The following is an 18,715-nucleotide window of genomic DNA, read 5'->3' as shown; positions in this document are numbered from 1 at the left end:
GTGTTTGTTTGTTTTTTAATGAATTAAATTTTTTCCTGAGGTCTTTCTGTTTGGTCTGGAAAACTAAGAGATTTAGCCGGACTGGCGTTGGTTCAGTGGTTGAGCGCTGACCTATGAACCAGTAAGTCTGGGTTGCAGGCTCCATCCCCAGTAAGGGGCCTGTAGGAGGCAGCCTGACAGTGATTCTCTCTCTTCATTGATGTTTCTATCTAGCCCTCTCCCTTCCTCTCTGAAATCAATCAATCACTCAATGATAGATAGATAGATTTTAAGAGTTAAAACCTTCACCATCCCCTACCTTTTTTTCCTGGGCATGAAGTACTATACTCAAACTAATAGTCACGTTGGGTCCATTAGAGATGTTAAAACGGAGACTACATACACTTGAGATTCCCCATCGGAGGTTGGGGCGAGCGGAAACTCCCCCAAGTTTTGAAAAGTCATGCATTTCCCCTGTCTGGCCCGATTCCTGGGTGGCACGCTGGGGTTCCTAACACCCCCTCCCCTCCCATCCTGCAGAGGGTGCGGGGCCGGCCTGGGCCCCCGCAAGCCACGTCTGCGCGCGGCCCGCCCCCGCCCGCCGGCGTCCACGCCCGCGGCCCAGGCGAGGCGGGCGGCCCCGCGGCCGCCGGACACCGGGCTGCGGGCCGCGAGCGTGCGGTCCTTCGGGCTGCAGGGGGCGCTGTGCGCGCCCACGGGCGCGGCCGCGAGCGCAGCTCTTGTTTAAAGGGCCGGCGGGGCACGTGGCCCGGACGCAGCAGCTCGCGGCCGCCGGGCTGAGGCTCCGAGGCTGGGCGGCTCCTCCGCCTCCGCCGCCGCCAGCGCGCCGGGCCCGCAGGCCGCCGAGGGGAGCCGCGAGCGAGGGACGCAGCCATGGCCGAGGCGGCGCCCGAGCGGGTAAGCGCGGCCGCGGACGGCGCCCGGCGGGCCGGGCCGAGCGGCGGGCGGCCCAGAGGCCGGGCGGGCGGCGGGCGGCCCGGAGGCGGGATCGGCCCGCCTTCCAGGTGACGGGCCTCGCGCCTGAAGAGGGTGGCGGCCCGTCCACGGTGTCCCTGGAGGCCGCGGCCCGGGGCGGCGTGGCGGGGCAGGGGCTCCGGCCCCGGGGGGCTTTGACGTCCGAGTCTGAGGCTCAGGGAAGGGACCGGCCCAGGGTCACACGCAGGCGAATCACATCCCCGTTAAGGCACCTAGTATCCTGCCCAAACCGGTTTGGCTCAGTGGATTGAGCGTCGGCCTACGGGTCCCGGGTTCGATTCCGGTCAAGGGCATGTACCTTGGTTGCGGGCACATCCCCAGTAGGGGGCGTGCAGGAGGCAGCTGATCGATGTTTCTAGCTCTCTATCCCTCTCTCTTCCTCTCTGTAAAAAAAAATCAAAATATATTTTAAAAAAAAAATATATATATATAGGGCACCCAGTATCTACTTTTACCTAAGGCAAAGGTGCTAAACGCTGTTTACAGGAGAGATTGGAGGTGGATTTCATTTTATTTTTAAAGATTACTTTATCACGCCCAAACCGGTTTGGTTCAGTGGATAGAGCGTCGGCCTGCGGACTGAAAGGTCCCGGGTTCGATTTGGTCAGGGGCATGTACCTTGGTTGCGGGCACATCCCGGTAGGGGGCGTGCAAGAGGCAGCTGGTCTATGTTTCTCTCTCACGGTGTTTCTTTTCTTTTTTATTTATTTAAAAATATATATATATACAGAGAGGAGGAGAGAGGGATAGAGAGCTAGAAACGTCGATGAAAGAGAACATCGACTAGCTGCCTCTTGCACACCCCCTACCGGGGATGTGCCCGCAACCAATGTACATGCCCTTGACCTGAATCGAACCTGGGACCCTTCAGTCCGCAGACCGACGCTCTATCCACTGAGCCAAACCGGTTTCGGCTCTCATCGGTGTTTCTGACTCTCTATCCCTCTCCCTTCCTCTCTGTAAAAACTCAATAAAATGGCCGAGGCCGGTTTGGCTCAGTGGATAGAGCGTCGGCCTCCGGACTGAAGTGTCCCGGGTTCGGTTCCGGTCCAGGGGCATGTACCTTGGTTGTGGGCACATCCCCAGTGTGGGGTGTGCAGGAGGCAGCTGATCGATGTTTCTCTCTCATTGGTGTTTCTGACTCTCTGTTCCTCTCTCTTCCTCTCTGTAAAAAAACCCAATAAAATACATTTTTTTTAAATCAATAAAATATATTTTAGGAAAAGATTACTTTATCATGTTTTAGAATGTTGGCTGATGATGTTCTCTATGTACAAATCAGAGAAAGCAATCCTTTGGTCGTTTGGACACAGTAGAAAAGCCATGGTAAAGAGCTCTATAAAAGGTACCTACTGTCATCACCACATGCCAGTGAGGTTTTCTGAACCTTGATTTTTCTGTATGCTTCTCAAGGAGGAGCTGTCTCTCCCGCCCCTTCCTGGAGATCTCCCTGAGAGCCAGGGCGAAACAGGAGGTGGCAGGTCTGAGGTTTGCTGGGGAGCGCTCCAGATGGCCTTTCTGTAACTGTTCAGGCGACATCTTCAGCTCCCACCCAGCCCAGGACCCCTCCCTCAGCACTCCTTCTGACCGTTCCTGTCCACCTGCTTCTTCCCCTCTGCCCACTTGCATCACCTGAGCTTCCTAGAAAAGCTCCCAAATAGGACTGATTTGCCCTCAACTTTGTTAGCCTTTGGGTATCACTCTTGTATTTCTTTCTTAAAAAGTATATTTTATTGATTTTTTACAGAGGGGAAGGGAGAGGGATAGAGAGCTAGGAACATCGATGAGAGAGGAACATCGATCAGCTGCCTCTGGGGATGTGCCTGCAACCAAGGTACATGCCCTTGACCGGAATCAAACCAGTGACCTTTCAGTCCGCAGGCCAACGCTCCATCCACTGAGCCAAATCGGTTCCGGCTCACTCTTGTATTTCTGTACAGAATTTTTCTCCTGGAGAAGGAAGAAAGAGCCAGGTAGTTTTTCTGCATCCCCGTTAATGATAACATGTTGCCGGAAACCAATCATTGTCACTAATAGAGAGTTGTGGACAGGGAATGCGGAAGGCTGGTCAACCTTCATTGCTCTGAAAGGTCGGAGCTAATCACTCATGTTTAGTTTGAGAGACATTGGTAGCTAAAGCAGCCTCCGCCTGTTAGTCTTATGTAAATTCTTCCTGATTGGCTATTATTGGAATTTCCCGCCTGAAGGGTATGAGTGTATCTCATAACCTTAATAAAAGGGATGGCAAAGCCAGAGCGGAGAGGGGAGGTGTGGTCCTCCCCCTAGAGGTGGGCTCCCACCTGGCCCCCAATGTTCCTAAATTAATACTGTTCCAGTCTCTCTCATTTGTGCGCGGCCCTCTCCAGAACCCGAACCCTGAACCATGCGGGACGTGAAAGGGGTTCCCACAACATGTGTTCTGTAATTGTTACTGGATGAGTGTGTTGTTGAATAGTTTAGTCGTTCATTTATTCAATAGGTGTTACTTGAGCTCCTGCTCTGAGTGAGGCATTTTTAGAAGCTGGGGATACAACAGTGAGTTAGCACCTGCCCTCATGGAGCTTATGTCCTTGTGGGGAAACCGTAACCCAGGCAGACACACAGGGTTGTCCTAGGTTATTAGTGCTATGAAGGAGGGGACTAACAGGGCGCTCTTTTATTTATTTTATTTTTATTTATTATTTTAAAAAAATATATATTTTATTGATTTTTTACAGAGAGGAAAGGAGAGAGATAGAGAGCTAGAAACGTCGATGAGAGAGAAACATCAACCAGCCGCCTTCTGCACACCCCCTATTGGGGATGTGCCCACAACCAATGTACATGCCCCTGACCGGAATCGAACCTGGGACCTTTCAGTCCGCCGACGCTCCATCCACTGAGCCAAGCCGGTTGTGGCAGGGCGCTCTTTTAGATGAGTGGGTCTGGGAAGGTCCTAGTGAGGCGATGTCTCAGCTGGAAGTTTGTATGAGCGGAAGCCAGGAGGAGAGCTCACGCAGAGGTGGAGGCGGCCAAGGAGGCCAGGGCGGCTGGAGAGCAGGAGGAGACAGGTCAGGGAGGTAGGCTGCAGTCTGCTAAGAAGTTTAGGTTTTGCACCAGCCGGTTTGGCTCAGTGGATAGGGCATTGTTTGTGGACTGAAGGATCCTGGGCTCTATTCCGATCAAAGACACATGCCTAGGTTGAAGTTGAGGGCTCAATCCCTAGTAGGGGGCGTGTAGGAGGCAGTCAGTCAATGATTATCATTATTGATGTTTCTATCTCTCTCTCCCTCTCCCTTCTCTGAAATCAATAAAAATATACATATTTTAAAAAATTTAGATTTTATTCTAGGTATACCGGGGAGCTGAGGAGAGTACTGGGGGGGTGGGAAGAAGGGGGGAAATGAATTGGGCGGAATTGCAGTGGCTCAGGCGACAGGCGAGGGGGTTTGGACTAGGTGATGGCAGTGTAGGAGGAGAAGGGGATGGATCTGAGATGATTTCAGAAGTCAAAGAGTAAGATTGATAGTGATTTGACTGAGACGGATGAGTGACATGGAGGGGCGATGTTTTGTCATTCCAGCAAGGCTTTTAGCAAGATGCACTGGGACTGAGGCCATTGTGCATGCTTCGGCGGGGGGGCTTGTCATCAGGCGCCCACGTGAGCTGAGGCACTGCAGAAGCTCTTTTCCACGGCGCTCGAGGACCTGGGATGAAAGGTGGACCAGACAGCTCTGTGCACCATTCATACTGCCTTCCTGAGCCAGAGCCGCCATATCCTCAACGTTCCCCTCATGGTCATCTTAGCCGAATCAACACAGGCTCACATTTATTGAGAAGCACAGGCTAGACATTGTGCCGAGTGCTTTTTACCAAATTGTGTCATTAATTCTCACAATCATGTCACGTAGGTACTGTTATTAGCTCCATTTCCTAGATATGAAGGGACACTGAACGGTGTTTAAGAAACCTTGCTCTCCGTCAGCCAGGTGGAGTCGCCAGTGGCACCCAGGCTGGCTGAGTGCAGAGCTCACATTCTCTGTGCCTCATTCTCACCTGCCCCTTCATTTTCAGAGGAAGAGAGCCAGACCCAGGTGGGGAGTCACCTGTCTGAGACCACAGGTACTTCTTCCTCTGGCCATGTTTTTCCTCCTGTTTCTCACTTGCTGATACCTCGGTGCAGACAGTGTCTCCTGTCCTGGCCTTGTAACTGATGTTCTCACCCCCCGCCCCTGACACGGCCGCCTGACCGGCCTCCAGGGCCCCACATGGGGCTTTACCGAGGCAGGTGCCATTCTGAGGTTTCTTTTCTTTTCTTTTTTAATATATTTTATTGATTTTGTACAGAGAGGAAGGGAGAGAGATAGAGAGTTGGAAACATCGATGAGAGTCATCGATCAGCTGCCTCTTGCACACCCCCTACTGGTACATGCCCTTGACTGGAATTGAACCTGGGACCCTTCAATCCCTAAGCCGACGCTCTATCCATTGAGCCAAACCGGTCCCGGCCTGAGGTTTCTTTTTGAGGTGGGCATTTTGGCTGTATGGTTCTGATAACATTTCTCCTTTCTCTTGTTGTGTGCAGGCGTCAGAGAGGGACAGGCAAACAGGGGATGAGAGACCTTCGACAACTTCTCCATCATCCCTGCAGGCTGCGGAGAAGAACTCCTACCTCTACTCCACGGAGATCACCCTGTGGACAGTGGTGGCCGCTATCCAGGCCTTGGAGAAGAAAGTGGACTCCTGCCTGGCCCGCTTGCTGACCCTGGAGGGGCGGACGGGGACGGCCGAGAAGAAGCTGGCGGACTTCGAGAAGACGACCTTGGAGTTCGGGAACCAGCTGGAGGGCAAGTGGGCTGCGCTGGGGACCCTGCTGCAGGAGTACGGGCTGCTGCAGAAGCGGCAGGAGAACACGGAGAACCTGCTGAGGAACAGGAACTTCTGGATCCTGCGGCTGCCCCCGGGCAGCAAGGGGGAGGCCCCCCAGGTAACCTGGGCACCTGGGGAGGGACAGCCCGAGGGGCTGCACCTGTAAGTGTGGGTGGGCATTCATGACAACTGTGGTTCCAGGTGCCCGTGACCTTTGACGATGTGGCCGTGTATTTTTCCGAGCTGGAGTGGGGCAAGCTGGATCCTTGGCAGAAGAATCTGTACAAGCACGTGATGAGGGGCAACTACGAGATGCTGGTCTCCCTGGGTAAGGCCGAGCCATAGAATCCGGGCCTCTGTCTGTGTCTTTGCTTTGGCTTCTGTCCCTTTGGTGTCTCTGCATCTGTGTAGGGAACCGGGTGACTGGTGTCCTGACCCAGCTCTCTCTCTCTCTCTCTCCAGATTACGCCATCTCCAAACCAGACATCCTCACTCGGATAGAGAGGGGCGAGGAGCCTTGTCCTGAAGGCCTGTGGGGCCAGGAGGAGGGGGAGGAGAGACAGGCAGCTTGCCCAGGCAGGCCGGACGCTGGTGAGTGGGAGCAAGATGGTGAGGGCACACTGAACCTTGTGCCTGCTCTCCTGGGCTTCCCAGGCATGCTGTGAGGCCAGGAAGGGAACACAGGCACATAACCCAAGGCGGGGCATGCTCTGTGCCAGGCCGGCCAGTTGGGTAGGTACAGGGATTTTGCCTTAAGAGCCATAGGGTTTCTGCCTCTGTGCAAGAGGAGAGCGGACCTCACCTTACCTGACAGTTACGGGGACTAAAAGTGGTGGCAGGCTTTGCAAAGCCGAGCGTTTTACGGTAAATAGGAACCTGCTACGAGCAGTGCTCCTAGTAGCAGCAGCATCATTGCCACCACCTCCCAGTTCCCAGCTGTGTAACCTGCAGCTGTAAGGCCTGAGCTGTACCGGCCTCCCTCTGTGGAAACGGACCCTCTCACAGGAGCCTGCGGCCGGTTTCCTCCCCACAGCTGGTGTGCACAGAACAGAGGTTCCAAAGTTGACTGCATATCAGAAGCTTCTGGGAACTTTTTAAAAATAAAATTAAAAAAAGTAAGGGAAAGTAGAGAAAGTACAGTGACCGCCCAGATGATCATCCCCCAGATTCACCAGTGATGAAGAGTTTGCCACATTTGCTGTATCCATCTCTTTCTCCCCAAAACAGCCAAAATACCTCTGTCTCTGGCTTCTTTCACATAGCATGTTTTCAAGGCTCATCCATGTTGTACTGAGTATCGATGGTTTCTTTTTTTTCTTATTGTGGTCAAATACACATAACATAAAATTGACCATCTTAACTGCTTTTATGTATGCAATTCAGAGACATTAAATAATTCATAGTGTTTGCAACTATCACCACCATCCATCTCCAGAACTCTTTTCATCCTTTTTCATCTCATGGCACATACAAACTAATTACTAAAATTTTGTGGCATATCAAAAAGTATGTTTTTTGCTGGCCTGACCAAAAAATAGGTATAATTTTAATTCATTCACACCGACAGCTATTGTGTTGGTAGTTGTCATTTTTTTTTTTTTTTTAAATCATCACCCGAGGATAGTTTTTCCATTGATTTTTTAGGAAGAGTGGAACGGAGAGGGAGACACAGAGAGAAACACCAGTGTGAGAGAGATACATCTATTGGTTGCCTCCCATATGTCCCTTACCAAGGCCAGGAGCCTGCAACTGAGGTACGTGCCCTTGACCGGAATCAAATCCAGGATCCTTCAGTCCACAAGCCAACTCTCTATCCACTGAGCCAAACCAGCTAGGGCAAGTTTTCATTTTTTATTTGACAATCTAAGGAAAAAGCTCAGTGCCCCTGATTAAATTGTCAGGTGTTGCATGTTTTAAAAGTTTTTGTGGCCGAAACCGGTTTGGCTCAGTGGAAGAGCATTGGCCTGTGGACTGAAAGGTCCCAGGTTTGATTCCAGTCAAGGGCATGTACCTTGGTTGCGGGTACATCCCCAGTAGGGGGTGTGCAGGAGGCAGCTGATCAGTCATTCTCTCTCATTGATGTTTCTAATTCTCTATCCCTCTCTCTTCCTCTGTGTAAAAAATCAATAAAAATATATTAAGTAAAATGAAAAAAAAAAAAGTTCTTGTGGCACACCACTGAAAAACGTTCTGCATCATTAAATAATAACCACTCATTCTGCCCCTTCCCCAGTCCCTGGCACTCACAGTTCTATGATTTTGATTACTCTTAGCACCTCATGTAAATTCTTATACAGCATTTGTCTACTTATGACTGGCTTATTTTATTTAGCATAATGTCCTCCGTGTTCATCCATGTTATAGCCTGTGCTAGAATTTCTTCCTTTTTACTTTTTTTACATTTTATTAATCCTCACCTGAGGATGTTTTTCCATTGATTTTTAGAGATATTGGAAGGGAGGGGGAGAGGTGGAGAGAGAGAAAAACATTGAGGTGAGAGAGACACACCGATTGGTTGCCTCTTACACTCACCCCAACCAGGGCTGCGAGTCAGGTCTGGGGATTGAGCTTGCAACCTAGGTACACGCCCTTGACTGAAATCAAACTCAGAACCCTTCAGTCCTTAGGCCCACATTGAGCCAAACTGGCTAGGGCCATTTCTTCCTTTTTAAGGTAGAATAATATTCTATTGCATGGATAAACCACATTTTGTTTATCTCTTAATCTATTGATGTGCACTTAGGTTACTTCCCCGTTTTAGCTCTTGTGAATAATGCTGCTACGTTCATGGATGTACAAATATGTCTCCGGTACTCTGCCTTCAGTTCTTTTAGGTATAAACTGAGAAGTGGAATTGCTGGATGATGTGGTAGTTCTATTTTTAATTTTTTTTGAGGAGCCATCATACAGTTTTCCACAATGGCTATACTGTTATTTTCTGTTGTTTTTTTAATAGTAGACATCATAATGAGTGTGAAGTAGTATCTCATTATAGTTTGATTTGCATTTCCCTGATAGTGATGTTGAGAAACTTTTCGTGTCCTTATTGACCATTCTCATTGACTTATTGAAATACTTCCTTTGGAGAAACGTCTATTCAAGTCCTTTGCCATTTCTGAGTCAGATTGTTTCTTTGTTGTTGTTTTAGGAATTCTCTATATACTCTGTATATTAATCTCTTACATGATAGTTGATTTATAAATATTTTCTTCCATTCTGTGAATTGCTTAATTATGTTGATAGTGTCTTTTGATGCACAAATTTAAAATTTTTCACAAAGTCCAGTTTGTCTATTGTTTCTTCTTCTTCTTCTTCTTCTTCTTCTTCTTCTTCTTCTTCTTCTTCTTTTTTTTTTTTAATGTATTCTATGTCCTTTTTAATGGTTACTATTTCTTTAAGTCCTCACTGAGATTATCCATTCTTCTTCGAAGGTCCTTGAGCATCCTTATAACCATTGTTTTAAACTCTGTATCTGATATTTTGGTTGCTTCCATTTCATTTAATTATTTTTCTGGGCATTTCTCTTGTTCTTTCATTTGGGGCATTTTTCTGTCTCCCCATTTTGCCTGTGTATTAGATAGATCTGCTATGACTCCCAAACTTGCTATAATGGCTTTATGATGAAAGTGTCTTGTTGCTGTCTAGTGTTTAGTGTTTAGTGTCTAGTGTTTCTTTTGTGGCCTGTGTCTTTAGTGTCATATCCAAGAAATCGTTACCAAATCCAGTGTCATGAAACTTTTGTCCTGTTTTCTTCTAAGAGTTTCATGTTTTAGGTTTTGCATTTAGGCTTTGATCCATTTCAGTTTTTATACATGGTGTTATGATAAGGGTCCAACTTCATTCTTTTGCATGTGGATATTTAGTTTTCCCAGCCACATTTTTCAAAGATTGCTCTTTCCCCATTAAATAGTCTTGGCACCCTTCTCAAACATCATTTGACCAGATATGTGAGGGTTTATTTCTTTGTTCTCTATTCTATTTATTCTGTTCATGCCAGTACCACAATATTTTGATTACTGCAGCTTTGCAGTAAGTCTTGAAATCAGGAAGTTATTCAATTTTGTTCTTCTTTTTCAAGATTATTTTGGATATTTGGGCTCCCTTGAGATTCCATATGAATTTTAGGATGGATTTTTCTATTTCTGGAAAAAAAAAAAAAAAATTGCCATTGGGATTTTAATAAGAATTACATTAAATCTGTAGATTACTGAGGGTGATATTGACATCTTCATAAGTCTTTCAATCCATGAACATGGGATGTTTCCACTTATTTATGTATTTACAGTAATACCCCTTAATCCACTGTTTTGTTTTTCATGGTTTTAGTTACCTGCAGTCAACTGCGACCTGAAAATATTAAATAGAAAATTTCAGAAGTAAACAATTCATAAGTTTTAAATTATGTGCCATTCTGAGTAGCGTGATGAAATCTCGCGCTGTCCTGCTGCATCCTGCCCAGGATGGAAATCATCCCTTTGTCCAGCGTATCCACACTGTATATATTTCCCACCCGTAAGTCACTTAGTAGCCGTCTTGGTTATCAGATCGACCGTCAAGGTATCACAGCACTGTGTTGAAATAACCCTTATTTTTACTTAATAGTGGCCCCAAAGCCATTGACATAACTTATATTATAGTATATTGTTATAATTATTCTATTTTATTATAGTTATTGTTGTTAATCTCTTACTATGCCTAATTTATATATTAAACTTTATCATAGATATGCGTATATAGAAAAAAATATAGACTATAGAGAGTTCAGTACTACCTGTGGTTTCAGGAATCCACTAGGATATATCCCACATGGATGGGGTTTTGTAGTTTTGTAGTTTTGTAGTTTTGTAGTTTTTATTGTACAAGTCTCTCACTTCCTTTGTTAAGTTATTCTTAAGGTATTTTTAATATGATTATAAATGAACTTGTTTTTATAATTTCCTTTTCAAATTGTTGTTGTACATTATTAGTGTATAGAAATGCAACTGATCTTTTATGTTTTGTTTTATTATCCTGCTAACTTGCAACATTTATTAATTAGTTTTAACAATTTTTGTGCGGAATTTTTAAGGATATATATATATATATATATTCATATCTATGAACAAATAATTTTTTTCCTTTCCAATTTAGATGCCTTTTATTTCTTTTTCTTGCTCTGGCTAGAACTTCCATCACTTTGTTGAATAGAAGTGGTGAAAGTGGACATCCTTGCCTTATTCCTAATCTTAGAAGAAAAGCTTTTCTTTTTCACCATTAGATATGATGTGCACTACGGGTTTTTAATATATGGCTTTTGTTGTGTTGAGGTAGTTTCCATCCGTGTTTGTCAGGCAAAGGTATTTGATTTTGTCAGATGCTCTTCCTGCATCAATTGAGATCATCTCGGGGCTTTCCCCCCTTCATTCTGTTAACATGGTGGAATCCATTGATCTAGTTTCATATGTTGAACCATCTTTGCATTCCGGGAACAAACTCCATTTGGTCGTGATGTTTAATCCTCTTAATATGCTGCTTGGTTTTGTTTTGCTCTTTTTTTTGTTAAGGATTTTTGCATCAATGTTCATAAGAGGTATGGGTATGTAGTTTTCTTGAAGTGTCTGTCTGGCTTTGGTAACAGTGTGGCTTTAATGGTACTCTCATCAGTGTGGTTACATATCCTTTTATTTGTTTATAGGTCATTTAATTTCTTATTCTGTGAAATATTTGTTCATCTTTTTTGCCTTAGGAAGCTTTTAAAAAATATAAACTTCCTAGGCCCACCCAGATCTACTGATGAGAATCTTGGGGGTGCTCCCTAGGGGATCCTTATATACCAGCCTGGAAGAGGACTTGGGGTTGGGAACCATGGCTGTAGTGTTCTGAGCCAGGAGTCCTGAAAAAGCCAGGTCTGTGGTCCTGTGGTGTTACCTGCCTGTACTATCAATAAGTTATGTGCTACCCTGTCTCCTTCTCTCACATATGGAAGCGTTTGGACCTCAACCGCTGGTTGGCGACTGCTGGCCTAGAATGTAGTCACTAGAGGATCAGTGAAGTCCACTTAATTATCATATCCTGTGTTTGACCTGATATGTCCCAGGTCCCAGTGGCTGCATCTAGCCAGTTCCCAGAGGCTCTGGCTCCCTGTTTGGACTCTGTGTTGTTCTCGGTGTCACTGACTAGCGTATCCCACTCTCCCTCCAGTTCCAGAGCACATTCCCAGCCCAGTCAGGTCTGACCAGGAGGGTCCAAGTGAAAGGCAGAGCCCCGAGCACCAGAGAGACTCAGGAGCAAGAGTGACTCCACCGGGAACAAGCATGGGTGAGTGAGGGCTGTCAGGTGGCAGTGTGACCGGCATCCCAGCGACAGTGCCAGCCAGCGGCACTGAGAAGAGGGTGGGGGAATGGCTGGGACCACCCGAGCTGAGTGGGACAGGCGTCCTAGAAAAGGTGCCCCTGAGATGAGCCACAGAAGAGGTCAGTTTTGCTGGGAACGGCATTTCAGCAGGAGAAAAGAGTCTGAGCAAAGGTGTGCGTTCCTCAGGTGTGCTGGGGGCCGGACACACTGGTCTGTCTGGAGTGAGGGGAAAGGCACAAGAGGGCAGGTGACAAGCTGCTTACAGGGGGCTCATGGAGGGAGGTGTGTGTCACACACCTCGCATGGGGCCAGCCTGTGTGCTCGTCAGCACCTATCGTCTTTCTGAAGGCCTGTGAGGAGCTCTGTGGCCTTAGTCACCCTCTCCAGTGTGCCCTGCCTGCTTCTAGAGGAAACTCCTGCCACCCTTCCCCAAAAATGAAGTATAATTCAGAGGGCATTAGCCTGCCGCCTGCCAGATAACTCAGAGCCTTTTTCTTTTTTCTTTTTTTTCTTTTTTATTGATATTTTACAGAGAGGAAGAGAGAGGGATAGAGAGTTAGAAACATCGATGAGAGAGAATCATCGATCAGCTGCCTCTTGCACACCCCCTACTGGGGATGCACCCGCAACCAAGGTACATGCCTCTGACTGGAATCGAACCCGGATCCTTTCAGTCCGCAGGCCACGCTCTATCCACTGAGCCAAACTAGTTTCGGCTCAGAGCCATTTTCAGACGGCACTTTGCTGCCGTGGCTTTCTCTGTGCCGCCTTCTTCCTGCTGGCCTGGCTTGTCAGACTCGGGGTTCTTTCTCTCCAGTTACTTTGTGCATCTCCCACACTGAATATGGCCGCCTCTCCCTTCCCTGTTCCCCTCCTTCCTGGCCACTGACTGTGTAAGGAGAGGTAGGACCCTCTCATGGTCCCTGTCTGTTGCAGACATGGCACAGTGCCCCAGGGGCCTCCCCAACCCTTCTGTCCTTTAGAGGCCCAACAGAGTGACACTCAGAGGCCAAGGGACCAGTTGTTGGCCCTGGGGAGCATGGGGCCCCTCTTCCTGGCAGGTGCTGGGGCATCTCCTGCTGGGAAATGACTGTGCCACCTTGCAGGAGCCTCACAGGATTCTCTCCCACAGGGCCCCCAGCCAGAGCCAGCGTTGTGTCCACAATTAAACAGGAGGAAGATTCTTCAGATGGGGAGTCCCCTGTCTCCCCTCCTAGGGGCATCCTGCCCAGCGTGGGTCTAGGTGAGTGAAGGGAGAAGACCCTGTGGCCACGCAGAGCCTCCGAGGAGCTCGGAGTCCCTTTGGCATGATGGGACCTGCTAGGTTTCCTCCTGAGGCTCTCTTCATCCCCCAGGTTTTATATCCCGGGGGCTCTGGGGACCAGAGCCTCTGTGGTCTGGTCTTCCCTCACTGTGGGCCGGCCTGGCTGGAAAGTGCTGCTTGGAAACGAGCTGCATGTCGGCAGGTTTGTGGTCAGGTGACTGAAAAGCCTCATGGTCACCTAGGCGTGACCCAGGTCACAGCCTCCAGGATCTTACAGCTTGTGTGCAATTTAAATTTAGTCTATGTACTTTTTGTAAACTGGCTGACCCTGTGGTGAACAAGAAAAAGAAAGTGATTGTTGCCTATTCTGGCCTTGGGGCAGATGGTTCTGTAGCTGTAGGACTAAGTTAATACCAGTGGGTTATTTCTAGCAGCAGTGAAGTTCTGTCCTGAGATATCGGTGAGGGTTATGGGGGAGCTTCAGGGAGCAGAGCGCCTGAGGGCTTGCATCGGGTGCTGTCCCTGGAGGCCCACCATGGAAGGGTTCCTGAGGGCACTGGCCTGGCTTGTGGTTTAAGTTCAAGCTTCAGCAAGAATAGAAATTTCTCTGGTCCTAGATCCGGGAAGTTGCTTGTAGAGGGCTGAAGATTTTCATTTTAATGTTCAGAGGTCAGGGTTCACAGTCACCCTTTGAGCAGACCTTGAGGTCTAGCAGCGGAGGCCACCAGGTGCTGGGGAAGAGTAGAAAAGAGCGGTGGGGCTGACTGCAGAGCAGACCAGAGGTGAACGCAGTGGGAGGATTGAAGGACGCAGTGTGCCAGGCAGGGCTCAGTAGCCAGCACCCTCCTTACCACCATTAGGGACCCCTGGGTCCTGTTCCCCCAGACCCACCCTTTCACTGCTGCGTCCTGGAAGCTCTTCTGCCTAAGTCCCGTCTGAGCCACACTGAAGCCCCACCGTGAAGCCCAGATCCTCGCCTCCTGCCTGACACCTGTGTGTCACCTAGATCACAGACGCTCCGTGTGGACTGGTTACACGGATACGTGGCTCTCAGTGTGGCTGAGGCATACAGCACCTCCCGCCCTGAGGCCTCTGACCTAGTCAGGAGGTAGTCAGGGCCCATAAGGCTAATTGTCTTTCAAAGATTGAGACTAAAGTCATTAGAACTCCTGGGGGTCCTGCACGGCCAGCCAATCCCAGGGTTCAGGGCCGCTGCCTGTCTTTATCTCTTCATTTTCCCACCTATCTGTCTCCCACTGGTCTGACCTCCTGACTCCCTGGTTTTTCAGCTCTGTCTCTTCTTTCCTGACATTCTGGCTTGGCCTGCAGGCATGGCCAAGTAACCAGCAGACTGGGTGGCATGAGGAGGCAGCCCTGTGGGTGGGGCTGAGCGAGAAGGTCCCCTGCCCCCTGTGGTGAGTCCTGCAGGAGAAAGTTCAGGAAGGCAGGAGGGGGGTGCCTGTGAGCTGTGCCAGGAGGGCCGGCCGGGGCAGGGTCGGGGGTGATCCACAGGATATCAGCGGAGATTCCTTCCGGCAGGTGGTGCTGCCGGTCTGGTCATCAAGACGGAAGCAGAGTCTGAGGAGGAGATGATGCCGGAGCAGCTCTTCCTGGGGAAGCCCCCCGGCCAGGCCCAGAGCACAGCCCCCCAGGGGCCCAGCAGCAGGAACGGGGGTCCCCGCCAGCTTCTTGGCCAGGGGGTGCCCAGGGTGCGGGCCGGGGACCCTCGGCCTCGGCCCGCAGGGGCGGCGGGCGAGGCGCCCCGCACCCTCCCTCGCCGGCGGGAGCGGACCTTCCCCTGCCCCGACTGCGGGCAGAGCTTCCGCCTGAAGATCAACCTGACCATCCACCAGCGCACCCACGTGGAGGAGCAGCAGCGCCAGGCGCGGGCCAGCTCGCCCAGCGGCTGGGGGGAGGCGCCCTCCGCGCTGGAGCCCGGGGAGGTGGTGGTGTCCGGGCCCGTCATCCGCTGGCTCCCCGAGGAGCCCCCGGGCCGCCGCGCCCTGGCCGGCCGGGCCTTCGCGGGGCGGCGGCCGGCGGCCAAGCTGTACCACTGCAGCGAGTGCCTGTGCTTCTTCCAGCGCCGCAAGAGCCTGCTGCTGCACCAGCGGCTGCACACGGGCAGCGGCCAGGGCTGGCCGGCCTGCCCCTACTGCGGCAAGGCCTTCCGCCGGCCCTCCGACCTCTTCCGCCACCAGCGCATCCACACCGGCGAGCGGCCCTACCAGTGCCCGCAGTGCGGCCGCGCCTTCAACCGCAACCACCACCTCACCATCCACATGCAGACCCACGCGCGCGGCCGGGCCTGCGCCTCGCCCCCCGCCTGCCCCGGGAGCCCGCCCCGGCCCCGGCCCGGCCACGCGGAGGAGGGCTGACCGGGCGGAGCCCAGGCCCCGGCAGGTGCTTCTCTCCGCCTGTTGGGCCTGATGCTGGTTCCTAGTTCTGGCATGGCTTTGGAGAGATTTTTTTTTTTTTCTTATTCAAATGGGAAGCAGCAGCCTTCTTGGTGACTGTGTATGAGGGCGACAGTTGCCTCCATTTCCTGTTTCCTCGGTTGGTCCCTCTTCGCTGCCTATTCTACATTCCTGAGTTATAAAGGACCCCCTAAGGCTTAGGGGTGCCGTGTTTTGGGTGGGGGCCTTTGCCGATTCCGTGGACAGGCACGTGGACCAGGGACCACGGTTCTTTCAGTAGCGGTGGTGGGAACATTGAGGTGCTGGGTGTTGACTGTGCACAGAGGACTGGGGCCTGCTGGACAGGAGAAGCAGCGGAGCGGACAGGAAGCCTGAAGAACAGGCCCTACTTTGTTCCTTTGAAACTTTTTTTCTCCTTACGAAGCTTTTCTGGTGCTTTTGTAAGAGTTGTGTGTGGTTGCCAAGGGGACCACAAGCCTCTGGGGGCCAGGACTGTTCTGCCACCTGCCTGTGTGTGGGGACCATAGAGCGCAGCCCAGACCAGCCTCGGCGTTGATGGGACGCTCTGGTTGCTGCCCTGGGAACCAGGTGTCTGCCTGTCGGCCCAGAGTGATTCCGTTGTTCCTGGCCTTCCTGTATGGGGGTGATTGACTTTGGTTAGCGGTAGAGAAGTGGGCACTGAAGCCCAGAGTGGATGACTTCCCGGTGGTCTCTGTGTTCCAGGGTGTGCATGCTCCATGCCCATAGGTCGCCACAAGGGGAAGCCTCAGGAAGAAGCCCAGGAAGCTCCTCTGAGCAGGAGGTCCAGGTTTGGGTGTGGCTGGCCTGCCGCCTGGGTGGTTTGTCATGTTAAAGGAGGGAGGCATGTCTCTGAGAACGAGGGCCTTCTGCTGAGCTAGACCAGGAGATCCGGATAAATGTGTCCACCACCACCAGCCAGCCTGGTGTTCCTCACTTACCCAGCGCAGCCTACCTCACCTTAGGGTTGTCAGGGTCATACTAGATTAAGAGGCAACCAAATAGGAAGCCTGATCTCTTCCTTCCTTTCACGTTCGGGGCTGTGTCTCTCTTCTTTGTTGACCTCCAGCCCATTCTCTCAGAATCCACCAGGAAGAGCCTTTATTTTTGTGAAGTGAGGGGAAGGTCAGGTAGGTGCTGAGCGGGGTGACTTTTTCATTGGTTATATCCCCCGGAGCGCTTTGTGTTTCAGTGAGACAAATTCTTACCAAATCAGAGAGTCAGACTGTGAATGCTCAGGCAGTGGCATCAGGCTCATGGAGAAGTCTTAAATCATCCCCCTCTGGGTGCTGCCTGCGGACCAGCCCTCAGGTTGGGTGGTTTTGAAGCTTGGGCGATGGGTCCTCAGCTGTTCTCACAGTCTTATTTGTCTGGCACTATGTGAAGAGGATTGCATCCAGGTGCCTGGGTCCCTGGCTGTGCCCCCTCTGACTGCACATGAACAGAGTTTGGGGCAGGTGGTAATATTGCCATCATCTCTGGGGCACGAGTGCGTATACAAGTCAGTGCCAGCTCAGCCAAGCTCCTCTGGGAAAAGAGGTGCCCACTGTTTGTCTATTCTGGTACCCCTCCGTCCCCTCCGGGGACCCCACAAGTCTGGGCAAGGCTGTCAGCAAGTGCTCAAACGGGATATGGTGCAAGTGTAACTGCTCTGATCTTAACCCTCAGCTGCAAGAGCTGGTCTCAGGTGTTTCCTGGGGATGCCATAGGGCTAAGAGCTCGTAGGCCCGGTTTGCTAGCTAAAGTCCTGTGTCAATACAGGTACTCCTAGAAGCCACACACGAGCAATCGCAAGGCACTGATGTCCGCCTTTCTCTTTCCAAAGCAGTCAACGTGCTGGGCCCCCGTCCAGGCCTTGTGAGTGTTGACACCCAATAGGTGTTCAAAGAAAGTCTGCGCCTCCAAAACGAGTCAGGGGAGCCTGTGTGTGGCAGGAGCAGATTGGACCTCAGGGACTCCAGAGGCTGGAGCCTGGTGTGGCCTTACACTCACTCCCAGCTCTGGCCCGTGGCCTCCTCGTTTGTAAAACAAAGGAAGGTGGGGTGCTGGTGTTCAAGGACCTGAAGAACTGACGGTGGCAGTTCCTTGCCTCAGTCTCGAGTCAATAAATATATTGGACTAATTGGGTGTGTGCACCTGACCTGGTTCCTGCTCTCTGGTAGACAGCTGCCACACGGGGCAGTCTCTGGGCGGGCTGCTCCGCATTAGCCCAGGGACTCTGCCTCTGCTCGCACCTGCCAACTTTCCCACAGCACACCGCGGGGGTGGTGGGGGGGGTGCGCTCTAGAACACACAGACTGAAATAGCAGTTGGTGTGCATCGGTGCCCGGCCAGGTTTTCAGGACTCAGGTTTCTCACCTGTCCCCTGCTGGGCTGTGTCCCTGGGCGAAGTGGTTTGTTAAATAATTGACTACGCTCATATCACTGTGTGTGGTATAGCTGGTATTCAAACCCCTGTACACTCTTCACTTATTATGGTAATGCTTTGTTCATCTCATATTGCTCCTGGGTCTTGGTTCAAGATTCTTCCCCTGGGGACCCTGTGGGGTCCAGCATCTGCTGCCTTTGACAGTCTTCCAGGGAGGCTCTGTTTGGGGGGCTGACCAATGAGGCCTTTGGGTGCCTGGAAGAAGTTTCCCCTATCCCAGAGCCTCCTGACCCTCCTGTAGCTGGAAATGGCCCTGGACCCCTCTCCTGGTGGCTGACTCGCTGCCTCCTGTCTAATACGGGAATGGCATATGGGGAGGCTCACATCCAATCTGCCGAGACCTCCCTCTGGCCATCTTGGCTGCCATTCAGCCCACGGAGAGAAGAATTCCCAGGCAGTCTGACTAACGAGCTTAGAAGCCTGGCAGACAAGGTT

General features: G+C 50.9%; 1 protein-coding gene across 1 annotated transcript; it reads left to right on the top strand.

The window, feature by feature from the left end:
* Positions 1-628: 628 nt before the first annotated feature.
* ZNF783 (zinc finger protein 783) lies at positions 629-17,974 on the top strand. The gene is made up of 7 exons (XM_084897029.1): positions 629-897; positions 5,540-5,941; positions 6,025-6,151; positions 6,286-6,414; positions 12,004-12,120; positions 13,289-13,399; positions 14,960-17,974. The coding sequence occupies exons 1-7, from the start codon at positions 874-876 to the stop codon at positions 15,793-15,795; spliced, it is 1,746 nt and encodes a 581-aa protein (XP_084753155.1). The 5' UTR covers positions 629-873; the 3' UTR covers positions 15,796-17,974.
* The last annotated feature ends 741 nt before the right edge of the window (positions 17,975-18,715 follow it).

This window comes from Pipistrellus hanaki, assembly GCF_964339955.1.
Source record: "Pipistrellus hanaki genome assembly, chromosome: 10".
NCBI lineage: Eukaryota > Metazoa > Chordata > Mammalia > Chiroptera > Vespertilionidae > Pipistrellus > Pipistrellus hanaki.
The sequence above is the reverse complement of the archived record's forward strand: the minus strand, read 5'-3'. Positions and strand labels throughout refer to the sequence as shown.